Here is a 19483-nt window from a genome sequence, read left to right on the forward strand (position 1 = left end):
TTGGGAAAAGAGCCCAACCATAGAAAAACAGATACAACCATATAGTTGAGTCACAGCCTCAGGCCTTAGCTAAACTATGCAACTTGGGAGAAGAGCCCAACCATAGTGAAACAGATACAACCACGTAGTTGAGTCATTGGCTCAGGCCTCTCAGAACAGATTGGCTAAACTACATAAGTTGAGAGAAGAGCCCAACCATAGAGTAACAGATACAACCATGTAGTATTGTCATAGCCTCAGCCCTCTCAGAACGGCTTGGCTAAAGTATTCAACTAGGGAGATGAGCCTAACCGTACAGAAACAGATACAACCAAGTAGTACAGTCATAGCCTCCGAACTCTCAGAACGGCTTGGCTAAATTACGTAACTTGGGAAAAGAGCCCAACCGTAGAAAAAAGATACAACCTTGTAGGATAGTCATAGCCTGAGGCCTCCCAGAATGGCTTGGCTAAACTATGCAACTTGGGAGAAGAGCCCATTCATAGAAAACCAGATACAACCATGTACTTTAGTCACACCCACAGGACTCCCAGAACGGCTTGGGTAAACTATGTAAGTTGGGAAAAGAGCCCAACCATAGACAAACACATACAACCATGTAGTATATTCATAAGCTCAGGCCTCTCAGAACGGCTTGGCTAAACTATGCTACATGGGAGAAGAGCCCAACCATAGAAAAACTGTTACAACCATGTAGTTCATTCATAGCCTCAGGCCTCTCAGGAAAACTTGGGTAAAGGACACCATTTGTCCCGCAGAACACGGTTAAAAGCCCAGAAAACACGCGACATACTGTGTGCACTACCAGACCTCTCAGAATGCCTTGTCTAAACTATGTAACTAACCCGGGTAACAGCGTAAAAAGAGCAAGAGTGTAAAAAGCCCGGAAGTTACGCAACCGTTACCTGTTAGCTACCAGATAAAAACGCCGCTGGCGAGGCCGCGACTTGCAAGCTCTTCAGCGTTCAGAACCTCGGAGAAAGAAGAGTTTTTCCATGCACTTTTAAAGCCGCATGTAATCGCTCACTTAGGGCGCGATGTACTTCCCCGCACGCTGCTGGAGCTTCTGAAACTGAAAACTCGAAAGTTGGCGTTTCGCAAACGCACGGGATCCGAAGTCCTCCTGCGCCCTCTCGCGGTCGCCTAGAGAAACACCCTCTCCCAGGACCCAGCGAAAGAACCGTTCCCAAATTCTTTAGCGGGGTCCGAGCGCCACCTCGTGGCCTCATCGCGAATCACTGACATTCTCAATGGCCCAGATCTGTGTGCTTGTGGCAAGAGTGATGCTCTGCTCCCTCCCTGCTTGCTCTCTTCCCAGGAACTTACCTAAGAGCCAGAGCCTAGAAAACAAGGAGATCGTCAGGCTTTTGAGACAGATGAAAAGGACCCCCCTTCACTCATGTCTAAAGGACAGCAGGGACTTCAAACTTCCCTGGAAAAGAGCCAATATCACCCAAAACCAGACGGCTCCAGGCCCCTGTTGCTACCATCAGATGCTCCAGCAGATTTCCCAAGTCTTCAGCACAGAGCACAGCCATGCTGCTTGGGACAACACCTCCCTCCATAAACTACTCTCCAGTCTTGATCACAGCCAGGACCAACTGGAGCAGACTGAAGAAGGCAATCTAGACTGTCCCTTTTGGGGAACTGCTGTTCGGGAGTATTTCCAAGCAATTCATCTCTACTTGAAGGAAAAGGAATACAGCCCCTGTGCCTGGGAGATTGTCAGAGAGGAAACTAAAAAGCGCCTTTCCTTCATGAAACATCCGAAATGGAAAGCATGAGTGAACAAAGTTATTTTTAGAGAGAAGGACACAATCGATTTTGTCAAGAAATACTTTTCTAATGGGATTTCTACATTCTGTGAAAGTTCTTGGGGGTTATTTGCTATTCCCAACATGTGATGTTTGTTTTCTTACATAAAGGTTGTTAGGGCTGTATGTCACTAAAGACACTTTTCAGGGAACATCGTGCTACCTGCTGTAACAGGGGAACTGAAAAGGATCAGGAATTGAATCACGATAGAAACTTCTCTTTCCTTCTTTAGGAGAACAATGCAGGCATCTCTCATCCGATGACTTTTCTAGTTGGCTTCTTCTCAAGCAGGCCTCAGGGGCCTGGCTACCCTCGGCTCCCTGGCTTTGCTATACTCAACGTGGAACTGCACACGTGTCTCCACCACTTGAGTCTACTCCACTCAGACAAGGGAAAATGAATGGTGGGTGCCATGGGATGTTTTCAAGGCCCAGGACGGTACGGGGCAAGATCACTTCCACGCACACTACTGGGCCTGAATTTATGCTCACGGGCGTCTAAGCGGAGAAGCTGGGAAACTACTGGGTGACTAACGGAAGAGGAGAGAAGCTCAGTGAATAAGACCACGTCTCACTTTCACACGATTTGTACGAGTGATTATCCGGGTGGGAACAAACACCGACCAATATTCCTGCTTGCACACACGTTTGAAAAACCATCTGAGCCAAAGTCTGATTCCACAATTTCACCTTGGCAAAGTTGACCGGGATGTCCCTCCTTGGAGTTCACAGTATCACTGACTCTTGGAAAGAAGCATTCAAGTCAATAACCAAAGGCATACACTAACGAGGAAAATGCCCCTGACGTAGACACAGGCCATGTTGTTGCCTTATTTCCTGAGGGAGACATGAAAAGTACGATCACATCATTCCCTGCAAATACTAGAGGACTTTAGTGACAGTGCAGACCGAGTCTTCCACTTACGACCAGGCCCGTGATTCTCATCTCGTTTTACCAACTACTGACCATAAAAAACTGAAGAAAATATTCCTGCAAACTAACTTTTACCAAGACCTCACACAAGATTCAAGTGTAACTTCCCTCGTAGATTAACAGGAAATTCACAGCGCGTCCTTAGACCAGTGTCTCCTCAGGGCACATGCATCTCGCACGGGCTGCTGTTCTTCTTTCTCCCGTGCTCACCGTCTTTGCTTCTACATGAGCCTGACTGAGCTCTTGCACTGAGCTGCGACGCAGAGCACTGTCATGCCTGACGTTCCTTCATACTCCTAAGAGCCGATTTTTGCACCAGCGGGCGCACTCTCATTCCCGGCGAGCCCGCATGAATTAGGAATCAGCTCTCACTGGAATCTTTCCGTATTAGGCCATTAAATTTCAGATTTCCCGAAGCCCTTTCAGAGGTCCTACTCCCTAGCTGTTCTTTTCAACCAAAAGGAAACCCCCTTTGTAATTAAGTCAGAACGCTATAAAGACTGATTATTATCATGGAAAGAATGGACTTTCAGCTCCCCTCCTGAATTCATTTCTTTGGCAGTGGAAGTTACTTAACCTCGGTTCTGCACATGTCGATCTTTAAATCATACGTATGTGCGTATGTGACCACCATGGACAAGTCAGCTGTGTAGTAACCGGGCTCTGTCTATTCCCTCTGGTATCCTCTGCAACAGGCCCAGGTACAAAACAGCAAGGCAAGGGACGAAGAGACACTCTCTAATCAATTAGAATGACTGTTGGCTTAGCCATCCAAGGCGATCTCTACTTCTGTTTCCTCAGAAGCTGAGAAATGTCTAAAATGAACATCATGATTTTCGAAAACTGTTTTTGAAAAGAAGAAAACAATCTCCTCTCTTAAATGATTCGGTAACATAATTGAAAAGATCTGTGTAACTTTCCTTGGAGTATATGCTATTCTCAACTTATAAAGTTTTTTTTTTTAATGGAAATGGATTTAGGAGAGTAGGTTGTTTTTCATTTTGACTTTCCTTTTATTTTTGTTAGAAAAAAAAACTTGTCAGTTAACTTTATGCTAGCTGCTGCATCAGGAAAACCGAACGCTGTCAGGAATTTGATCATCATAGAAATTTACCTTTCCTTCCTTTGAGAGCACGATCCAAGCCTTCCCGATCAGATGAACAGTCTGGTTACCTCTCCTCCAGAGTGACTCAGGGACCTAAGAACCCTCTGTTTTGTGGATTTTCCACAATCAACGTGTGGCTCCAAAGTCCCCTGTAGCACTTGGGTCTAGTCCACTCAGCGGTAACGGGAAGAGTATGGTGGATCACATGGGATGTTTTCAGGGGCCAGGACAGTACAGGGCAAGATGACTTCTGCTCACATTACACGGCCTGAATTTATGCTCATGGCAATCCAAGCGCAAAGATGTTGGGAAGCTTCTGGACGGCTCACGGAAGAGGAGACACTTTCAAGGCATAAGACCGCTTTTCATTTTTACACTATTTGCCCTAATGAATTTCTGGGTGGGGTTGGAGGAAAAAAACAAGGTTCTTGCTTGCACACAGTTTATTAAAAACCAAACTGACCCCAGTTCTTATTATACAACTTCAGCTTGGGGAAGATGACTTGGATGTCGCTCAGAGTTCACAGCTTCATAGACTGTTTGAAGAAAGCCTACAAGTTGATTCCCAAAGGCATAAATAAGCTCAGGAGGAAAAAAAATCTACTTCGTTTTCATTCTATCTCTTATTATCATCATGATTTGATTCCCTTCCTGAATATCCATTGAGCGGCTGAAACAATAGGGAGTGAAATACACATCTGAGAATGTGGAGGAAGATGGTTTCCCTCCCTGTAGGTGTTTGCAGACCCCTGGGAGGTAGTCTGAGGAGGGGACAAGTCAGGTCAGGCCTCAGTCTCATCTACTGAATGTCAACTACTCTCCCATATAGAGTTTTCTTTTGTAAGAACTGTTAACAGAAAAGTACACCTATAAAAGGAGACACTACAGGATTCATCGTGCACACGTTCCCATCACCAACTTCAACTACTTTCACTTACTTTCATCTATATCCTCCCGTTACCTGCTACCTGATGACTCTGTAGCTAATCCCCGAAATCCTAGGACTTAACCAATTCATGTTTCATAATAGATTTCAGTCGGTTGAATTATGAATGAAAAGAAAGATAATGTAGTATTTTAAAGAGTTAAGTACTTAAAAATAATGGTGAAGAAAATAATCAAATTTCTCCAATGATTTTGAACAGTTATGAATGACTTTTATCTATAAAATTTTTAATACAGTATTTGTATAAATTTCATTTGAAAATGTCAATTGACACATTCCTATTCATACAGGTAAACGTCTTCCATTCTAAGTCACTCTTGAAAATCAGCTTTAAAGTTAAATTAGAAGTTAATAGCTTTTACGTTTAATGTACAGCTTAAGTGTTGTTTTGTCATTCTTAACCCTGCACTGACTACAGAGTAAGCTCTGCACTTCCCGTTCCCTAGGTATAAAGGAGAGACCTCCACGGCGTATACAAATGGATACACAGTATATACGTGATATCGTAATCAACTGATGAAAGGAAGTAGGAGAAAATATCAAAAAGGTTCCTTGGGTAGGGAAAGGAGGCAATGATGAAACAAAAAGGGCTTAGAAACGCTGCCCTAACCCACTGGGAGAGTGCAAACTGAAAAGCAAAAACAGAAGTAGAAAGTAAGAGGAAACATTCAGAAAATGGAAACAACCGGGTCCCCATTTAAGACACAGGCACAAAGGCAGGTCTTCAGAGAACCTTCAGACACCAGGGCTCACAGAGTCACCCACCTCGGCCAGGCCAGCAGCACCTGCAGTGTCCCCAATGGCTCGACCCTTGTCTGTACTCATGGCCCTGGTGGCGCTCAGCTTCGACTCCATCTGCTCTCTGGGCTGTGACCTGCCTCAGACCCACAGCCTGGCCACCAGGAGGACCTTGGTGCTCCTGGGACAAATGAGGAGAATCTCCCCCTCCTCCTGCCTGAAGGACAGACAGGACTTTGGATTCCCTCAGGAGGTCCTTGGTGGCCACCGGCTCCAGAAGGCTCAAGCCATCTCTGTCTTCCATGAGCTGGTCCAGCAGCTCTTCCTCCTCTTCAGCACAGAGGGCTCGTCTGCTGCCTGGGAGGACAGCCTCCTGCACAGACTCTGCACTGGGCTTGATCAGCAGCTGACGGAGCTGGAAGCCTGTCCGAAGCAGGAGGCGGAGCTGCAAGGGCGTCCCCTGCTGAATGAGGACCCCATCCTGGCTGTGAGGAGATACTTCCACAGAATCACTCTCTATCTGCAAGAGAAGAAATACAGCCCTTGTGCCTGGGAGATCGTCAGAGCAGAAGTCATGAGATCCTTCTCTTCAGCGAGACACTTGCAAGAAAGATGAAGCAGGAAGGAATGACAGAGGCCTGGTTCAACATGGAAATGATTCTCACTGACCAACAAGACCACACGGCCACCCGCCCGGCCGGGTCAAAGACCCTCATTCCTTCTGGAATCAGGACACGAACTGGATCAATCTGTCAAATGTTGTCGGGAGAATTCAGCAACATCACGTTCTGCTCTGCGGGCACTCGTCTCTCACAGACGCCCATGCTCATCTATCTATTTATTTAAATATTTATTTATTTAACTATTTATAAGCTTTAAATGATTTTTGTCCCTGTAATATGATGTGTACCCGTACACTGTGGCTAATTGAAAAAAAATACACTCTTTGTATTTACTCAATGTATTATTTTTTGTTCATTAAATTTTTTTCTATACAAAACTTCTTGTACTTGTTTATTATTTAAAAAAGAAACACCATGTCTGATTGTAACCTCATTAAACAGTGGATAGTACCATTCACTACTTCATTACTACGTCACTCAAGGTATAAGTAAAAAGAGATTTTCTCTAAGCCAGGTTATACGTTGCCCGAAGGACATAGAGGTCGATGTGACAAATTCAACCCTACTTTCTTGCATCATTGAGTTTTGTAGAGAAACCATCCAAAAAATAACAATCATAATTAATATGAATTATAAAAGTGTTATACTGAGAAGAAGTGGAATAAAAAGTTATTTCTCAGCAGAAGCTGGAACAAGGAAAGTCAAGAAATACAAATGAAAGTAGTAGATATCCTCTGCATTTGAGTGCTCAACATCTGATTGCAAATAGCTTTTGGAAAAGTGGACTTTTGAGTCTGCAATCCACAAGCAATTACATGAGTTGAAAGCCAAGGAACACAAGTAGTCCTGTGTGAAAAGTGAATAGAAGGAGAAAAGGACTTAAAACATTGACTCACAGAACCTTCAACTAATAAAGGGAGGCAAGATCCACCAAGGAAACTGAGGAAGAATGGCCGTAAGTTAACAGGATGAAAGGGAATAGGTTCCCACGAACCTATTTAAAAGGTGAAAACTGCTCCCCAGAATCGCACCGTCGCAAATGTGAACTGAAACTGCCCTCTGCATGGGGAAAACAGCTGTCCCTGGTGATCTTACTGGGAGCTGGTCTGGTCGGGTTGATCACCAGACAGCACACTGGGCGAAGGGTGAATATGAGAGATGAGTGACAATATACGTAGGAACCAGCTTTGAAAGATTTGCCTTCTGAAATGCAGGACAGAAATAGAGCGGTGACTAGAAACAACTGTGGATGTTTTTGTTTCTTCCTGCACAGTTGTCTCTTTTCAAATATATCTATCTCTAGATAGATTTCATGGATTTGATGTATTGGCAAATCACATTCATATGTTAGTATTTTATTGATTTTAAATCATGACATATTGAATTACTTACAATGAGAACTTTTGATTAGTTTGATTAATAGGATGTTGAATGTCACTAAGCTGCTCTGTTGTTGAAACCGTCAACCGCACGGGAAACAGATGGAACTGACCTCGGTGAGAGCGTGCTTGGTGGAATTAATCAGCAGAAACCGTACTGGAGCAGCCGCAAGGCGGTAACACAAGAGGAGAATCCCACTGTCACTTTTTTGCCACTTTACTTCTTTCACTCTCATCAGAGTCAGATTTGCATTTGTTTTCCTTTTGCCTCAGTGCATCCAAGGGCAATGACTGCTTTCTAAGAATGCTGAAGGGAGGACAAAAACAATGACGTATGGAGAATTATGGGAAATAGTGGCATGTTTCCAGTTTTACTTCCCTATTTTGGTACTAACCTCGAGATGAAACAGAAAGTACTTCAGAAGTAACAAGACAACTCTTGCCCAGGAAAAACCTTTCAATTAAAACCAGCATATAAAATTTTAAAGACTCTAGAACTAGTAAAGCAAAGACGGCTAGTTTTCCCGAGCATCAAGTACTGGCCTCGCAGCCCTACATTTTCATTGTGAGACAGAGAATGATGAATCAAGAAGTTCAGCAGAAATGCGCTGACCGAATAATCTAGGGACGCTTCTTAATTACTCCAACATAAGCCTCCAACGGTAGGTAAATCATCACTGAATCCCTGGGGCCAGCTCAGAAACTTGAGAATATAGTAAATATTCAACAGTTTAACGAACTGAACTCAAGACAGAAATCAACATTTAGCAAAATGCAATTCCCTTCAGGTAAAAAGGAGAAAGAAAAAGGGTAACTTTCCCAAAACCCTGTTCCTGTGCACGGCCACACACACACACACACACACACACACACACACACACACGGTGCATCATGTTTGGCTGGTTTCATCTGGAAGCTTTGGAAATACTTCAAACCTGTATATGCGATGAAAACAACAGAGGTTGTTCACAGAAACACCCTTAGATCCAGAACAGCTGATTGTTTTGGGGAAAAAAACAATTACCCTTGAATAAAAGTTGAAAGTGTGATGAGCTGACTCACGGCCATCCACAAAAGAATGAGTTACCGGGGGTTCAGATGGAAGATGTGTGGCTGTGTTCACACTGAGCCGCAGGGTGAGATTACACGTGTGCTAATGAGTGAGGGGAGGTGGGGCCATAAAGGATAAACATTTTGTGGGTCTTGGAATTAGAACTGAGATGCCTGTGCGCACTCAAAAAAATGAAGAAATCAGCTACAAATTTTGAGAGAACAGCCTGAAGAGTCATTAGTAGGAAAACGTTGAAAGAGTGGAAAATGCCAGTTGCATTTCTGATCAGGAGGCTCTAGTGAAGCACTTGCCACCTGCTCATACTTTTGTAGACAAAATCCGACAGTCTCAGTCATTCATCATTTTATCTTGAGCAATTCACACGAACCCTGGATAACGAGAAAATTGTGAACAGGTCATAGACCTTTCTCCTTCGGCAGTTACTCATCAAATGGTCCCCATTCCTGAAAGGACAAATCCAGAGGAATGAGGAAGCTTGGCTGACTATGGGAGATGGATGGCAGCCAGCTCCGGAAGGCCCAGGCCATCTCTGTCCTCCACGAGATGCTCCAGCAGATCCTCAACCTCTTCCCTGCAGAGCGCTCCTCTGCTGCCTGCGACACCACCCTCCTGGACAAACTCCACACTGGACTCCATCAGCAGCTGGAGGACCTGGACACCTCTTTGGTGCAGGTGATGGGAGAGCAAGACTCTGCCCAGGGAAGGGCGGGCCCTACACTGGTGCTGAAGAGCTACTTCCAGGGAATCCATCTCTCCCTGAACGAGAAGACATACAGCGACGGTGCCTGGGAAATTGTCCGACTGGAAATCATGAGATCCTTCTCTTCATTAACCAACTTGCAAGAAAGGTTAAGAACTAAGGATGGAGACCTGGGGTCACCTTGACATGATTCTCCCTGACCGAGATGCCATGTCACCCTTGCACATTGGTCTGTGGTCACTTCAAAAGACTTACTTTTGCTTTAGCCACAGAATGTATTGAATTAACTCAGTTAATACTTTGTCTGTAGAAATGAGCAAGGATATGGTAAAATTCCTGAGCTTAAGGATCATCAGTCCCTATGCAATGACTTCCCTGTTATTTATTGTTTATTTATTTATATTTATTCTTGTAACTTAGATATTTACATTTTCATATAGATGTTACATTGTGTTAAAATTTTAAAAATATGCTCACCTTGCCACTTCATTAAGTTTGCATGTTGTTTTATGTATTAAATTCTATGAAAGAAAACTTCTTTGTTTTTTTTTAATTCTGAAAACCTAAAACCATATATTTTCTATAGAAATCTCTCTCAGAATACTATTTGTCCATTATATCTTATGGAACAGTTCTACCACTTTCTAGGAACTGCTCTTCACATAGTGGAGTTCCACGGAATTGAGAGGAGTCCTGGAAATTACGATAAATGTAGAGTCCTTATGTCACAGGTGTCACGGATTTATATCCAGTTAGCAAAGAGTGGTTGGTAGGTAAACATCTGAGAGGTGTCACCTCCTCCAGTGAAGTTGGAACACATAGGGTATTGATCGGCTGCTGCTGCTGCCAGCTCTTCCTCTTCCTCGCACCTGCTCCCCAGTCCTGCTTCCCTGAATCGCTCACTTCCTTATCCAGTAACTTCGCTCCCTCCAACTTACTGCCCATCCACACATGTGCTCTCGTTCTGTGCTGCTTTCTAGCTTCAAGGTGTCTCTTACAGTGGAAGCCACAGGAAGAGAGCAAAAGTGAAAGGAGAGCTCGAGGATTTTCAAAACCTCAGGTAGAAGGAGCCGGGGACATGGGGCTGGATCCCAGCTCTGTTATTAATAACTGTATGACCCTGAGAAACAACACAAATACCATGCGCCCTAGTTTTCTCATCTTTAATATAGGGACAGGAATCATAATGTTCCATAGGATTAGTGTAAGATTTCAGTGTACTTACTTGTAAATTAAAGTTTTTTCAACACCATTGCAGCAGATACTAAACGTTCATATTAAAAGAGATCATACGTATATATATATATATACATATATATATATGTATACCCACACACACACACACATACACACACACACACAATTTCCCTTTCATCACCCGGGGCCCCTTTAAGTCTCGGAGGGTCCCAATATCTAGTCCAGAGTAGAATCCTTTCCCTGAACTGTGTTTCTCCTCAGAAACATTCCTCAGTCTGAGAACACAGCACAACACGCCCTGCTACCGAGCCGTCAAGCCCCGAAGAAACCCACGCGGGTGTGAACCGCTCGGGCCAAAGCCTCCTGCCAGGAAGGGAAGGACGGGCGCGGGCAGGTGCGGAAAACGAAGGGCTCTGGGCGGAGCCGCGGCCGGCGGGGACCGGGAGGCCCGAGAAGGAAGCCGACTCACCGCTCTCGCCGCCCCCACGCGCTCGCGGGGCCCCGGCGGCGCCTCTCCCGGGCCGGGGCTCCTGCCCGCGGCGAACCCCACGTCCTCCCCGTGGCCGCAGCGCCCGAGTCCGTGGGGGCGGGACGCCCAGGCGGGTCCCGCGGGGTGGGCGGTGCCTGTCGGGCCGGCACGGCGAGCTCGCGCGCCCCCTCCCGGCCGGCGGGGCGCGGTGGAGACAGCTCTGCGCGCGTTGCTGAGTGGAGGAGGGCTGCTCAGCTTCACTGTGGTCCAAGGGCAGCGCTACATTTCTGGACTCTTGGTCTCTCTAGTTGTTCACATGCACCACGTTTCTCCGATTGCTACAATCTGGCTTCAGCCTCCCTGTTCTCTTGAAACTGCTCGGCCAAGGTTTACACTAAACTACATGTTGCCTAACTCAGAGATGACTTGTCAGGCAGCTGTCGGCGGACATCTCAGAAGTATCGGACGCCTACGTGTTCCCACGACCATTTTAAAGTCTGACCTACATCTGGTTCCTACGTCACCACCATCCTCTGCTTTTCTGCTCCTCCTCCTCCCCTTCCTTTGTGGACCACTCCCTCTCCTCTCAGGGAATGGCGGGGTTCCTCAAGAGTCTATGCTAGTTCCCACACTTCATCTCCTCTGCACAGAGTCCCACCTCCCAAACAGTCCCAAGTGTCATCTCTAGGATTACGACTTCCGTATGCATGTCTTAGCCAAGAGTCTCATCTCCAAACATTTGTAATTATCTCCAAACCCATATAGCTACCTCCTACCCCAGAACATCTCCACATACCATGTCCACAATTGACCGTCATGCAATTACCTGGCGAATCCCTGCACACCCCTGAGATGCCAGCACACCAGTTGCTTCTTCTGCAGTCAAATGCTCTCCCACTGAGCTGTACCCCCATTAGTTGCTTCTTCTGGAAACATTCCATGACCCATGCAAGGCCCACGTGCTCCCAGCATCCCGTACTTTCTCTATCACAGCATCAGCCTCCTTCCATTCACTGCTCTGTTGCACACATCCTCACCAAACGGGGAGTTCTGTGAAGGCAGGCAGCACGTCTACTCCTTTCATTGTGTCTGGCACCAGCACAGGGCCAACAAAGACAAAGGGGTAGTCACTACTTATTGGCTGAAGCTTAAATTCCATGAGCCTATAAATATACTTTGCTTCAGTTCTCTTTCACACAAGGACAGAAATTCAATCGACAAGCATTAGACATGTGTCCTCCAGGAAACTGAATCGCTCCTGTTGCTACAACATGCCTTGTGCATCTCCTTCATAGCCCTAGAAAGGCTTCCCTCCTATTTACTTACTCTTTAAGGCCTGTCTTCTCTGCCAAAGTGCCCTATTTAAGAAAGTAGTACTTCTTTCTTAAGAGGAAGAGTTTATCTACCATTGTACTCACAAGTCAATTGCTGGGTGCAGAGATAACTGAAATTATTTTAAAACTCAATGAGATGAATAAAACTATGTTCCACTTGGATTTTAAGGCAGATTCAAGGTTTAAGGACACTTTGTATATCTTTAAGAATATGAGTAAGAACTAACATTTAAATATACCTTTGAAACCCCCATAGACAAGGGAAACAAGACCATAAAGCTGAGCATACAATGCGATGAAGAAATTCCATAAATACAACAATCATCATAGAAAAAAATGTCTATTTATTACAAATTTAAAACGCAGAGTTTCTCAATTCAAAGTATAGTTTCCTCTAAGTATTGCAAAACAATCTGCCGGGATGACTCAGTGCATTTACAACTGAAGAACAAAGGGCCTTGAACTGTGTGAATATTGACCCGCTTGAGGCCACATGGGAGGCACTAAGACTCAGTGGTGAAAGGCTGCGCGCAGGTCTCCTTTCCAGCTCCGGGGTTTTCTCGGAGATGATGACACAGAGAGAGCACATACTGACTTTCTCATCTTCCAGTTTGACAGAGTCCCGGGCACAGCAGCTCTGTGCTTTCTTCCCACATCGAGCGGGGCCTTGGAAGGAGCTCTTCAAAGTCTGGCTGGAGTCCTCACTGCCCAGGGGGTATTTTCCTCCCCACCTCCTGCTCCAGCCTGGTCTCCAGATCCTCCCTCTGCTGATGCAGCCCAGTGAGGGATTTAGGCTGTTTGGGCTGAAGAGGCTGAAGGCCTGCTGGAGCATCTCATGAAAGAAGAGGTGGCCTGAGCGCTTGGGAACCGGCTGCTGTCCAGCTGGTTCTGGGGGAACTAGAAAACATGCTCGTCCTCCAGGCAGGGAAACAAGGAAGAGTCTCTCATCTGGTGCAGAACTGTGACGGTCTCCGGCTCTGGCGGGCCATGCTTCTGGGCCGGGTTACAGCTAAGGGTGTGGACAGACCTGGAGAGCACCGCCCTGCAGGTCCTCAGTGAGGAGGCTGGCAGCCCCTGCTGAGCCTGGTGATGTAGCTGATCAGCTGTGCAGCCTTCACCCAGCTCCTCTGAGCACCTTCCTGCACGGGAGAGTCTTCAACGGAACAAGGCTGTCGTTTCTCTGCTTGTCCCATGTTTGTTTCCACTTTTTCCAGTTTCTCTTCCATTTTTCAGCAGAAGATAATGTCACAGCTTCAATACCTCGTATGTATTGTTACGCTGGAAGTTAAACACAGTCATGGAAAATGACAGAATATCAATCCAATAGGATATGTTTGCCTGAATTAGACCCAAGAAAGAAAACCTGAGTCTCAATCCATCTTTTTCAAAATTTTAATGAGAATACTTAGACATTTAACTTTAAGAATACATCAGATATTATTCTATAATAATATCCCATTATAGCTATTTTCCATAAGAAAATGTCATAGAAAATAGTTTACTGTATTTTCACGCCTCCTAATGCACCAAAATACAAGTGGCCTCACCTCTCTGCATTTCCCTTTTACGGTCTAAGGCATTAGATTTGAATCCTCCGCATGTCTTTACAGAAGTCATAGCTCACGTTTCTGGACACTGTCTATGTATAATAGGGGCATAAATGTTAACAGCAAGGTTTAATCCATAACCTTCTCTTCATTTTGTCACCATCGTAGGCTAACTGCACACATATGTGACAATGTGCTTGGCAATGTGGATTCCAGGAGAGGAAGACAGGGACGGTGACTGCGGTCCAGGGAGCCGGGAAGACAGACATGAGAGGTAGGGTGAGGATGAAGGAGGCCCCAGCAGCATCAGGGCAGCTGAGGGCAAGGGCTCACAGCTGATGACCAGGAGGGCCTGGGAGCAGCAGGAGCCTCCACTCTGACAAAAGCTGTGCCTCCTGACTTAAATGACTGGTGACTTTCATTGCCTCTTTCAAAACATCAAGACAAGTTTAGCGCTGGTCACCAGGGAAATTATAAAGATGGAATGAAATAAAGTTTGCAAAATACAGGCTGAGAGAGAACAGAGTGAATGACAGCTGCCTGGAGCATGAATACAACACCCAGGAAGCTGTCCGGTCCCCGCTCAGCCCAGCCCAGCCCAGCCCAGCCCAGCCCAGAGTGGCTCTGGCTGCAGCTCCCGTCACACTGTCAGGGGTCTGCACGGGGAGGCCCCCAAATGCAAGCTCCAGGAGCCGCACTGCCCGCGGGACTGTGAGGGAGCAGAACCCAGGTCTCCACACTTAGAACAGTGCCTGGTATAGTATGGAGAGAAATCTTACAGCATGTGGTGTATTTTGCAGACACCCAGCAGCTAGAAGAGCTGTCTGACAAAAACGGCTGTTGTGTGTGAGGCATCTGAAGGAGGTAAGTAGTCCTGTCCCTCATCCTCAGTTATTCTCAGATCACCTCTGGGAATACTAGTTTAAAACACCGACTTGAAAAAAAAAAAAAACACTCTGAAAGACTAGGAAATCGGTTCAGAAATATGGACGGGCGTGTATGTATGACTGAGTATTATGCTGTAGGACGGTATAACATTGTAAACTGACTCTACTTCAATTAAAAATTTTTAATTGAAAGAAGAAGTACACATGGGGTAGAGGGGTTGGAGAAATGGGACTTTCCTAAATTTTTAGCTAGGAATGATCATAAAATGAATTCAGAACTATTTCCTGGGTTAATATAAGGGTAAAGGAAGGAAAATCTTCCCTCAAGCATTGATTGCGAGCAGGCATCAAATCGACGGAACAACAGAAACAATATTTTACTGCAACATAAATAAATGAAATTGTACAATGTACAAAAGGAACAACAAATGAAAAATGTTAAATAAAGACCAGAATTGACCCTGCACTCCCAAATCGCTGAGAGTTTTAAGAAAGGAAGCCTTCAGGTTGCTGGCATAAAAACTGGCACTTGCGTCTGCCTTCTCAAGTCGGGAGTCATGTGGGCACTTGGAATCTACCTCTGCCTGGGTTAAACATTGGCCTGCAACCTCTAGCCTGCAACAGGCCCTAAAAGGAGTTCAGGGTGGAGATCAGGAAGGAGGCACCCTGGGCTCTGCGGAAAACTGGCCGAACAGGCCTTCAGGAGAAGGTTTCAGGAGCCCAATGCTTGCTCATATCTCATGCCAAGGAGGACACTAAAACCAGTAACTGTGACATCGTCTCCTCCTGACTAGCAGCAAGCCCCTGCCTAAATGTGCCCTTGACCGCACCTGCCCCTTCACTGAAATCCTCTCTAATATGGACCTTCCCGCCTGCCTCTTCCCAGTGGTTCCTCAGAGCTCTCTGAATGCTGTCTCCTGGGATACTGCCCTCATTTTGCTCCAAACAAAACATAACTCCCAACTCTCACTTTGTGGAGTTTAGGTCAGTCGACATGGCCAGCGAGACTGGGGCAAATTTGCTTTAATCGATGAAATTCATACCAAAGAAAATGAAGAGCTCAGACCTGCCAAATGTCCTCAGTGCTGTGTACAGAACACTTAACTCCTCTTTCTAACAAGATAGTCAAGGTGGGGTCCTGAGAAAGTCATTTCAGGAACCTCAGTCAAATAAAAATTGTTGAAGAGTCAACAAGAAGTCGTCAAACACGGCTGTCCTCCCAAAGAAGGAAAGAAGTAATGTTGGGAATATTAATGAGTTGGCTTCGTATCAACTAGGAAAGCAAAGTTATACCAGATTCTTGCTTTAGTATAAGGAAACTATAGTTTAAATAGCCTTTAGTAAAATGCAGTGCTTTAATATTAAAACATATTTTAATATTCCTTGTTTCATATTCTAAATATTTTAATAAATATATTTAAAGATGACACATTTAACAAGATTTAAATATGACATGAATTAAATTAAACACAAGATTAATTTAAAAATCTATTTTTTAAAATGCTGTGAGTTTTGAAATAATCCCACTTTTCAGGTATTCACTACTTTCCCAACCATTTCACCGCTGATCCCTGAAAGACACCAGGAGACTCTCAGAGAATCTAAGGGCGCACAGCGTCCCCGTCCTCCGCCCTGAATAAGGCGGCCGTGCACCAACTCACCCTCAGGGCAGCCACAACTTACCCACAAGGCGCCCATGACACTTTCCACTCATCCCTATGCGCCCGTGGACTTCAACATTGGACAGCTGAGATAAAGAGCCCAAACATAAAATAACGGATACCATCCTGATGAATCACAGGCTCAGGCCCCTGAGAACGGCTTGGCTAATCTATGTAACTTGGGAGGAAAGCCCAACCGTAGAGAAACACATACAACCATGTAGTTGAGTCATAGGATCAGGCTCTGGGATCCGCTTGGCTAAACTATGTAATTTGGGATGAAAGACCAAGGGTAGAAAAACTGATACAACCATGTAGTAGAGTCATAGGATCAGGCTCTGGGATCCGCTTGGCTAAACTATGTAATTTGGGATGAAAGACCAAGGGTAGAAAAACTGATAACAACCATGCAGTTGAGTCATAGGATCAGGCTCTGGGAACCGCTTGGCTAAACTATGTAATTTGGGATGAAAGACCAAGGGTAGAAAAACTGATACAACCATGTAGTTGAGTCTTAGGATCAGGCTCTGGGAACCGCTTGGCTAAACTATGTAAATTGGAATGAAAGACCAACCTTAGAAAAACACATACAAGAATGTAGTTGAGTCATAGGATCAGGCCGTGGGAACCGCTTGGCTAAACTATTTAATTTGGTATGAAAGACCAAACATAGAAAAACATATAACCACGTAGTAGACTCACAGGCTCAGGTCTCTCAGACTGCCCTGTCTATACTAGGTAACTAACCCAGGTAAGAGCGTAAAAAGTGCAAGAGTGTTAAAAGTCCCGGAAAATAGACAACCGGTCCCTGTTTGCTACCAGATAAAAAGGCCGCTGTTGAGGCCGCGACTTGACAAGCTCTTCAGCGCTCAGAACGTCGGAAAACGAAAAGAGCTTTTCCGTGCACTTTTAAAGCCGCAGGTAATCGCTCACGGAGCACGCGATGTACTTCCCGGCGCGCTGCTGGAGCCGCTGAAACTGAAAACTCGAAAGTTGTGGTTCCGCAAAAGCACGCGATCCGATATCCTCCTGCGCCCTCTCGTGCTCGCCTAGAGAAACACCCTCTCCGAGCACCCAGCGAAGGAACCTTTCGCTAATTCTTTAGCGGGGTCCGAGCGCCACCTCGTGGCCTAATCGTGAACCACTGACATTCTCAATGGCCCAGATCTGCGTGCTTGTGGCAGGAGTGATGCTCTGCTCCCTCCCTGCTTGCTCTCTTGCCAGGAACTTGCCTGAGATCCAGAGCCTAGAAAACAAGGAGATCCTCAGGCTTTTGAGACACATGAAACGGACCCCCCTTCACTCATGCCTAAAGGACAGGAGGGACTTCAAACTTCCCTGGGAAAGAGACAATATCGCCCAAAACCAGACGGCTCAAGGCCCCTGTTCCTACCATCAGATGCTCCAGCAGATTTTCCACCTCTTCAGCACAGAGCACAGCCATGCTGCTTGGGACAACACCTCCCTAAATAAACTACTCTCCAGTCTGGATCTCAGCCTGCACCAACTGGAGCAGACTGAAGAAGGCAATCTAGACTGTCCCTTTTGGGGAACTGCTGTTCGGGAGTATTTCCAAGCAATTCATCTCTACTTGAAGGAAAAGGAATACAGCCCCTGTGCCTGGGAGGTTGTCAGAGTGGAGACTACAAAGCGCCTTTCCCTCATGAAACCTCTGAAATGGAAATCATGAGTGAATAAAATGATTTTCAGAGAGAAGGACACAACCGATTTCTTCAATAAATACCTTTGTCATGGCATTCCTACAATCTGTGAAAGTTCTTGGGGGCCATTTGCTATTCCCAACATGTGATGTTTGTTTTCTTATATAAAGGTTGTTAGGGCTGTATGTCACTAAAGACACTTTTCAGGGAACTTAGTGCTACCTGCTGTAACAGGGAACTGAAAAGGATCAGGAATTGAATCACGATAGAAACTTCTCTTTCCTTCTTTAGGAGAACAATGCAGGCATCTCTAATCCGATGACTTTTCTAGTTGGCTTCTTCTCAAGAAGGCCTCAGGGGCCTGGCTACCCTCGGCTCCCTGGCTTTGCTATACTCAACGTGGAACTGCACACGTGTCTCCACCACTTGAGTCTACTCCACTCAGACAAGGGAAAATGAATGGTGGGTGACATGGGATGTTTTCAAGGCCCAGGACGGTACGGGGCAAGATCACTTCCACGCACACTACGGGACCTGAATTTATGCTCACGGGTGTCTAAGTGGGGAAGTTGGGAAACTACTGGGTGACTAACAGAAGAGGAGAGAAGCTCAGTGAATAAGACCACGTCTCACTTTCACACGATTTGTACGAGTGATTATCCGGTGGGAAAAAACACCGACCAATATTTCTGCTTGCACACATGTTTTAAAAAGCATCTGAGCCGAAGTGCTGTCAGCACAGAGAGGTGAATGTAACAAACTCAATCCTGCTTTTTTGTATCTTTGCTTTTTATAAGGAAAGGAACCTGAAAAAAAAAATCACCAGTTACCTGATAATTAAGTACTGGTTATTTTTAAAAGATTACTAATTACTATAAGTTAGGTTTAATGCTATAAGAGAGAAAAACAGAATTCTCTCAGCAGTGTGAGGACAGAACAGGAAAAGTAGTAGTTACCCTCCACGGTTTACAGGGGGCACTTCAGGGTGCATGTCCACTGGATGCTGGGGTTGGTCATTTACAAGCAGTTCCACGGACTGTGATGCATGGGACAGAAGTGGTCAAATGGGAACAAAACACAGAATGAGGAAAGCACTTAGGGTGAGACCCATAACCTTAACTTTAAAGGGAGGGAAGAAGAACCACAAAGGACATAGGGTGGAAAGGCCATATGTTAACAGGATAAGAGAGAACGGTGAGAAGACTGTTTGCAAAAGACTGAAACTGCTTAAAAGACTCACCGCATTCAGGACAAATGAGGATGGGAAGTGCCCCCCTACACTGGGAAAGTAGATGGCATTGGCCACCCTCGCCAGAGCCTGTTTGGTAGAATTAATCAGCAGAAACCATCCTGCAGACGGCAGAAGGGGGAGTAAAGGAGGCACTGAGAGCATGTGATCATTCTGCGAACACAAAG

The 19483-nt window shown here is 45.5% G+C and overlaps 4 protein-coding genes across 4 annotated transcripts; all 4 read left to right on the forward strand.

The window, feature by feature from the left end:
• The first annotated feature begins 1250 nt into the window (after window positions 1-1250).
• On the forward strand, window positions 1251-1784 carry LOC102516460 (interferon alpha-14-like). The gene has a single exon (XM_006185222.3). The coding sequence runs from the start codon at window positions 1251-1253 to the stop codon at window positions 1782-1784; it is 534 nt and encodes a 177-aa protein (XP_006185284.2).
• Window positions 1785-5595: 3811 nt separating this feature from the next.
• On the forward strand, window positions 5596-6227 carry LOC116663078 (interferon alpha-1-like). Its single transcript, XM_032477608.1, has one exon. The coding sequence runs from the start codon at window positions 5599-5601 to the stop codon at window positions 6151-6153; it is 555 nt and encodes a 184-aa protein (XP_032333499.1). The 5' UTR covers window positions 5596-5598; the 3' UTR covers window positions 6154-6227.
• A 2876-nt stretch (window positions 6228-9103) lies between these two features.
• LOC116663077 (interferon omega-1-like) lies at window positions 9104-9520 on the forward strand. The gene has a single exon (XM_032477606.1). It carries the CDS (start codon window positions 9104-9106, stop codon window positions 9494-9496), a length of 393 nt encoding a protein of 130 aa, XP_032333497.1. The 3' UTR covers window positions 9497-9520.
• Window positions 9521-17360: 7840 nt separating this feature from the next.
• Window positions 17361-18477, forward strand: LOC102513056 (interferon alpha-3-like). Its single transcript, XM_006192359.3, has one exon. It carries the CDS (start codon window positions 17563-17565, stop codon window positions 18094-18096), a length of 534 nt encoding a protein of 177 aa, XP_006192421.2. The 5' UTR covers window positions 17361-17562; the 3' UTR covers window positions 18097-18477.
• Window positions 18478-19483: the final 1006 nt, after the last annotated feature.

The sequence above is a fragment of the Camelus ferus genome, chromosome 4 (assembly GCF_009834535.1).
Source record: "Camelus ferus isolate YT-003-E chromosome 4, BCGSAC_Cfer_1.0, whole genome shotgun sequence".
NCBI lineage: Eukaryota > Metazoa > Chordata > Mammalia > Artiodactyla > Camelidae > Camelus > Camelus ferus.

Coding starts and splice junctions, on each gene's coding strand:
- LOC102516460 (XM_006185222.3), top strand. CDS start 1,251: ATGGCCCAGATCTGTGTGCTTGTGGCAAGAGTGATGCTCTGCTCCCTC.
- LOC116663078 (XM_032477608.1), top strand. CDS start 5,599: ATGGCTCGACCCTTGTCTGTACTCATGGCCCTGGTGGCGCTCAGCTTC.
- LOC116663077 (XM_032477606.1), top strand. CDS start 9,104: ATGGATGGCAGCCAGCTCCGGAAGGCCCAGGCCATCTCTGTCCTCCAC.
- LOC102513056 (XM_006192359.3), top strand. CDS start 17,563: ATGGCCCAGATCTGCGTGCTTGTGGCAGGAGTGATGCTCTGCTCCCTC.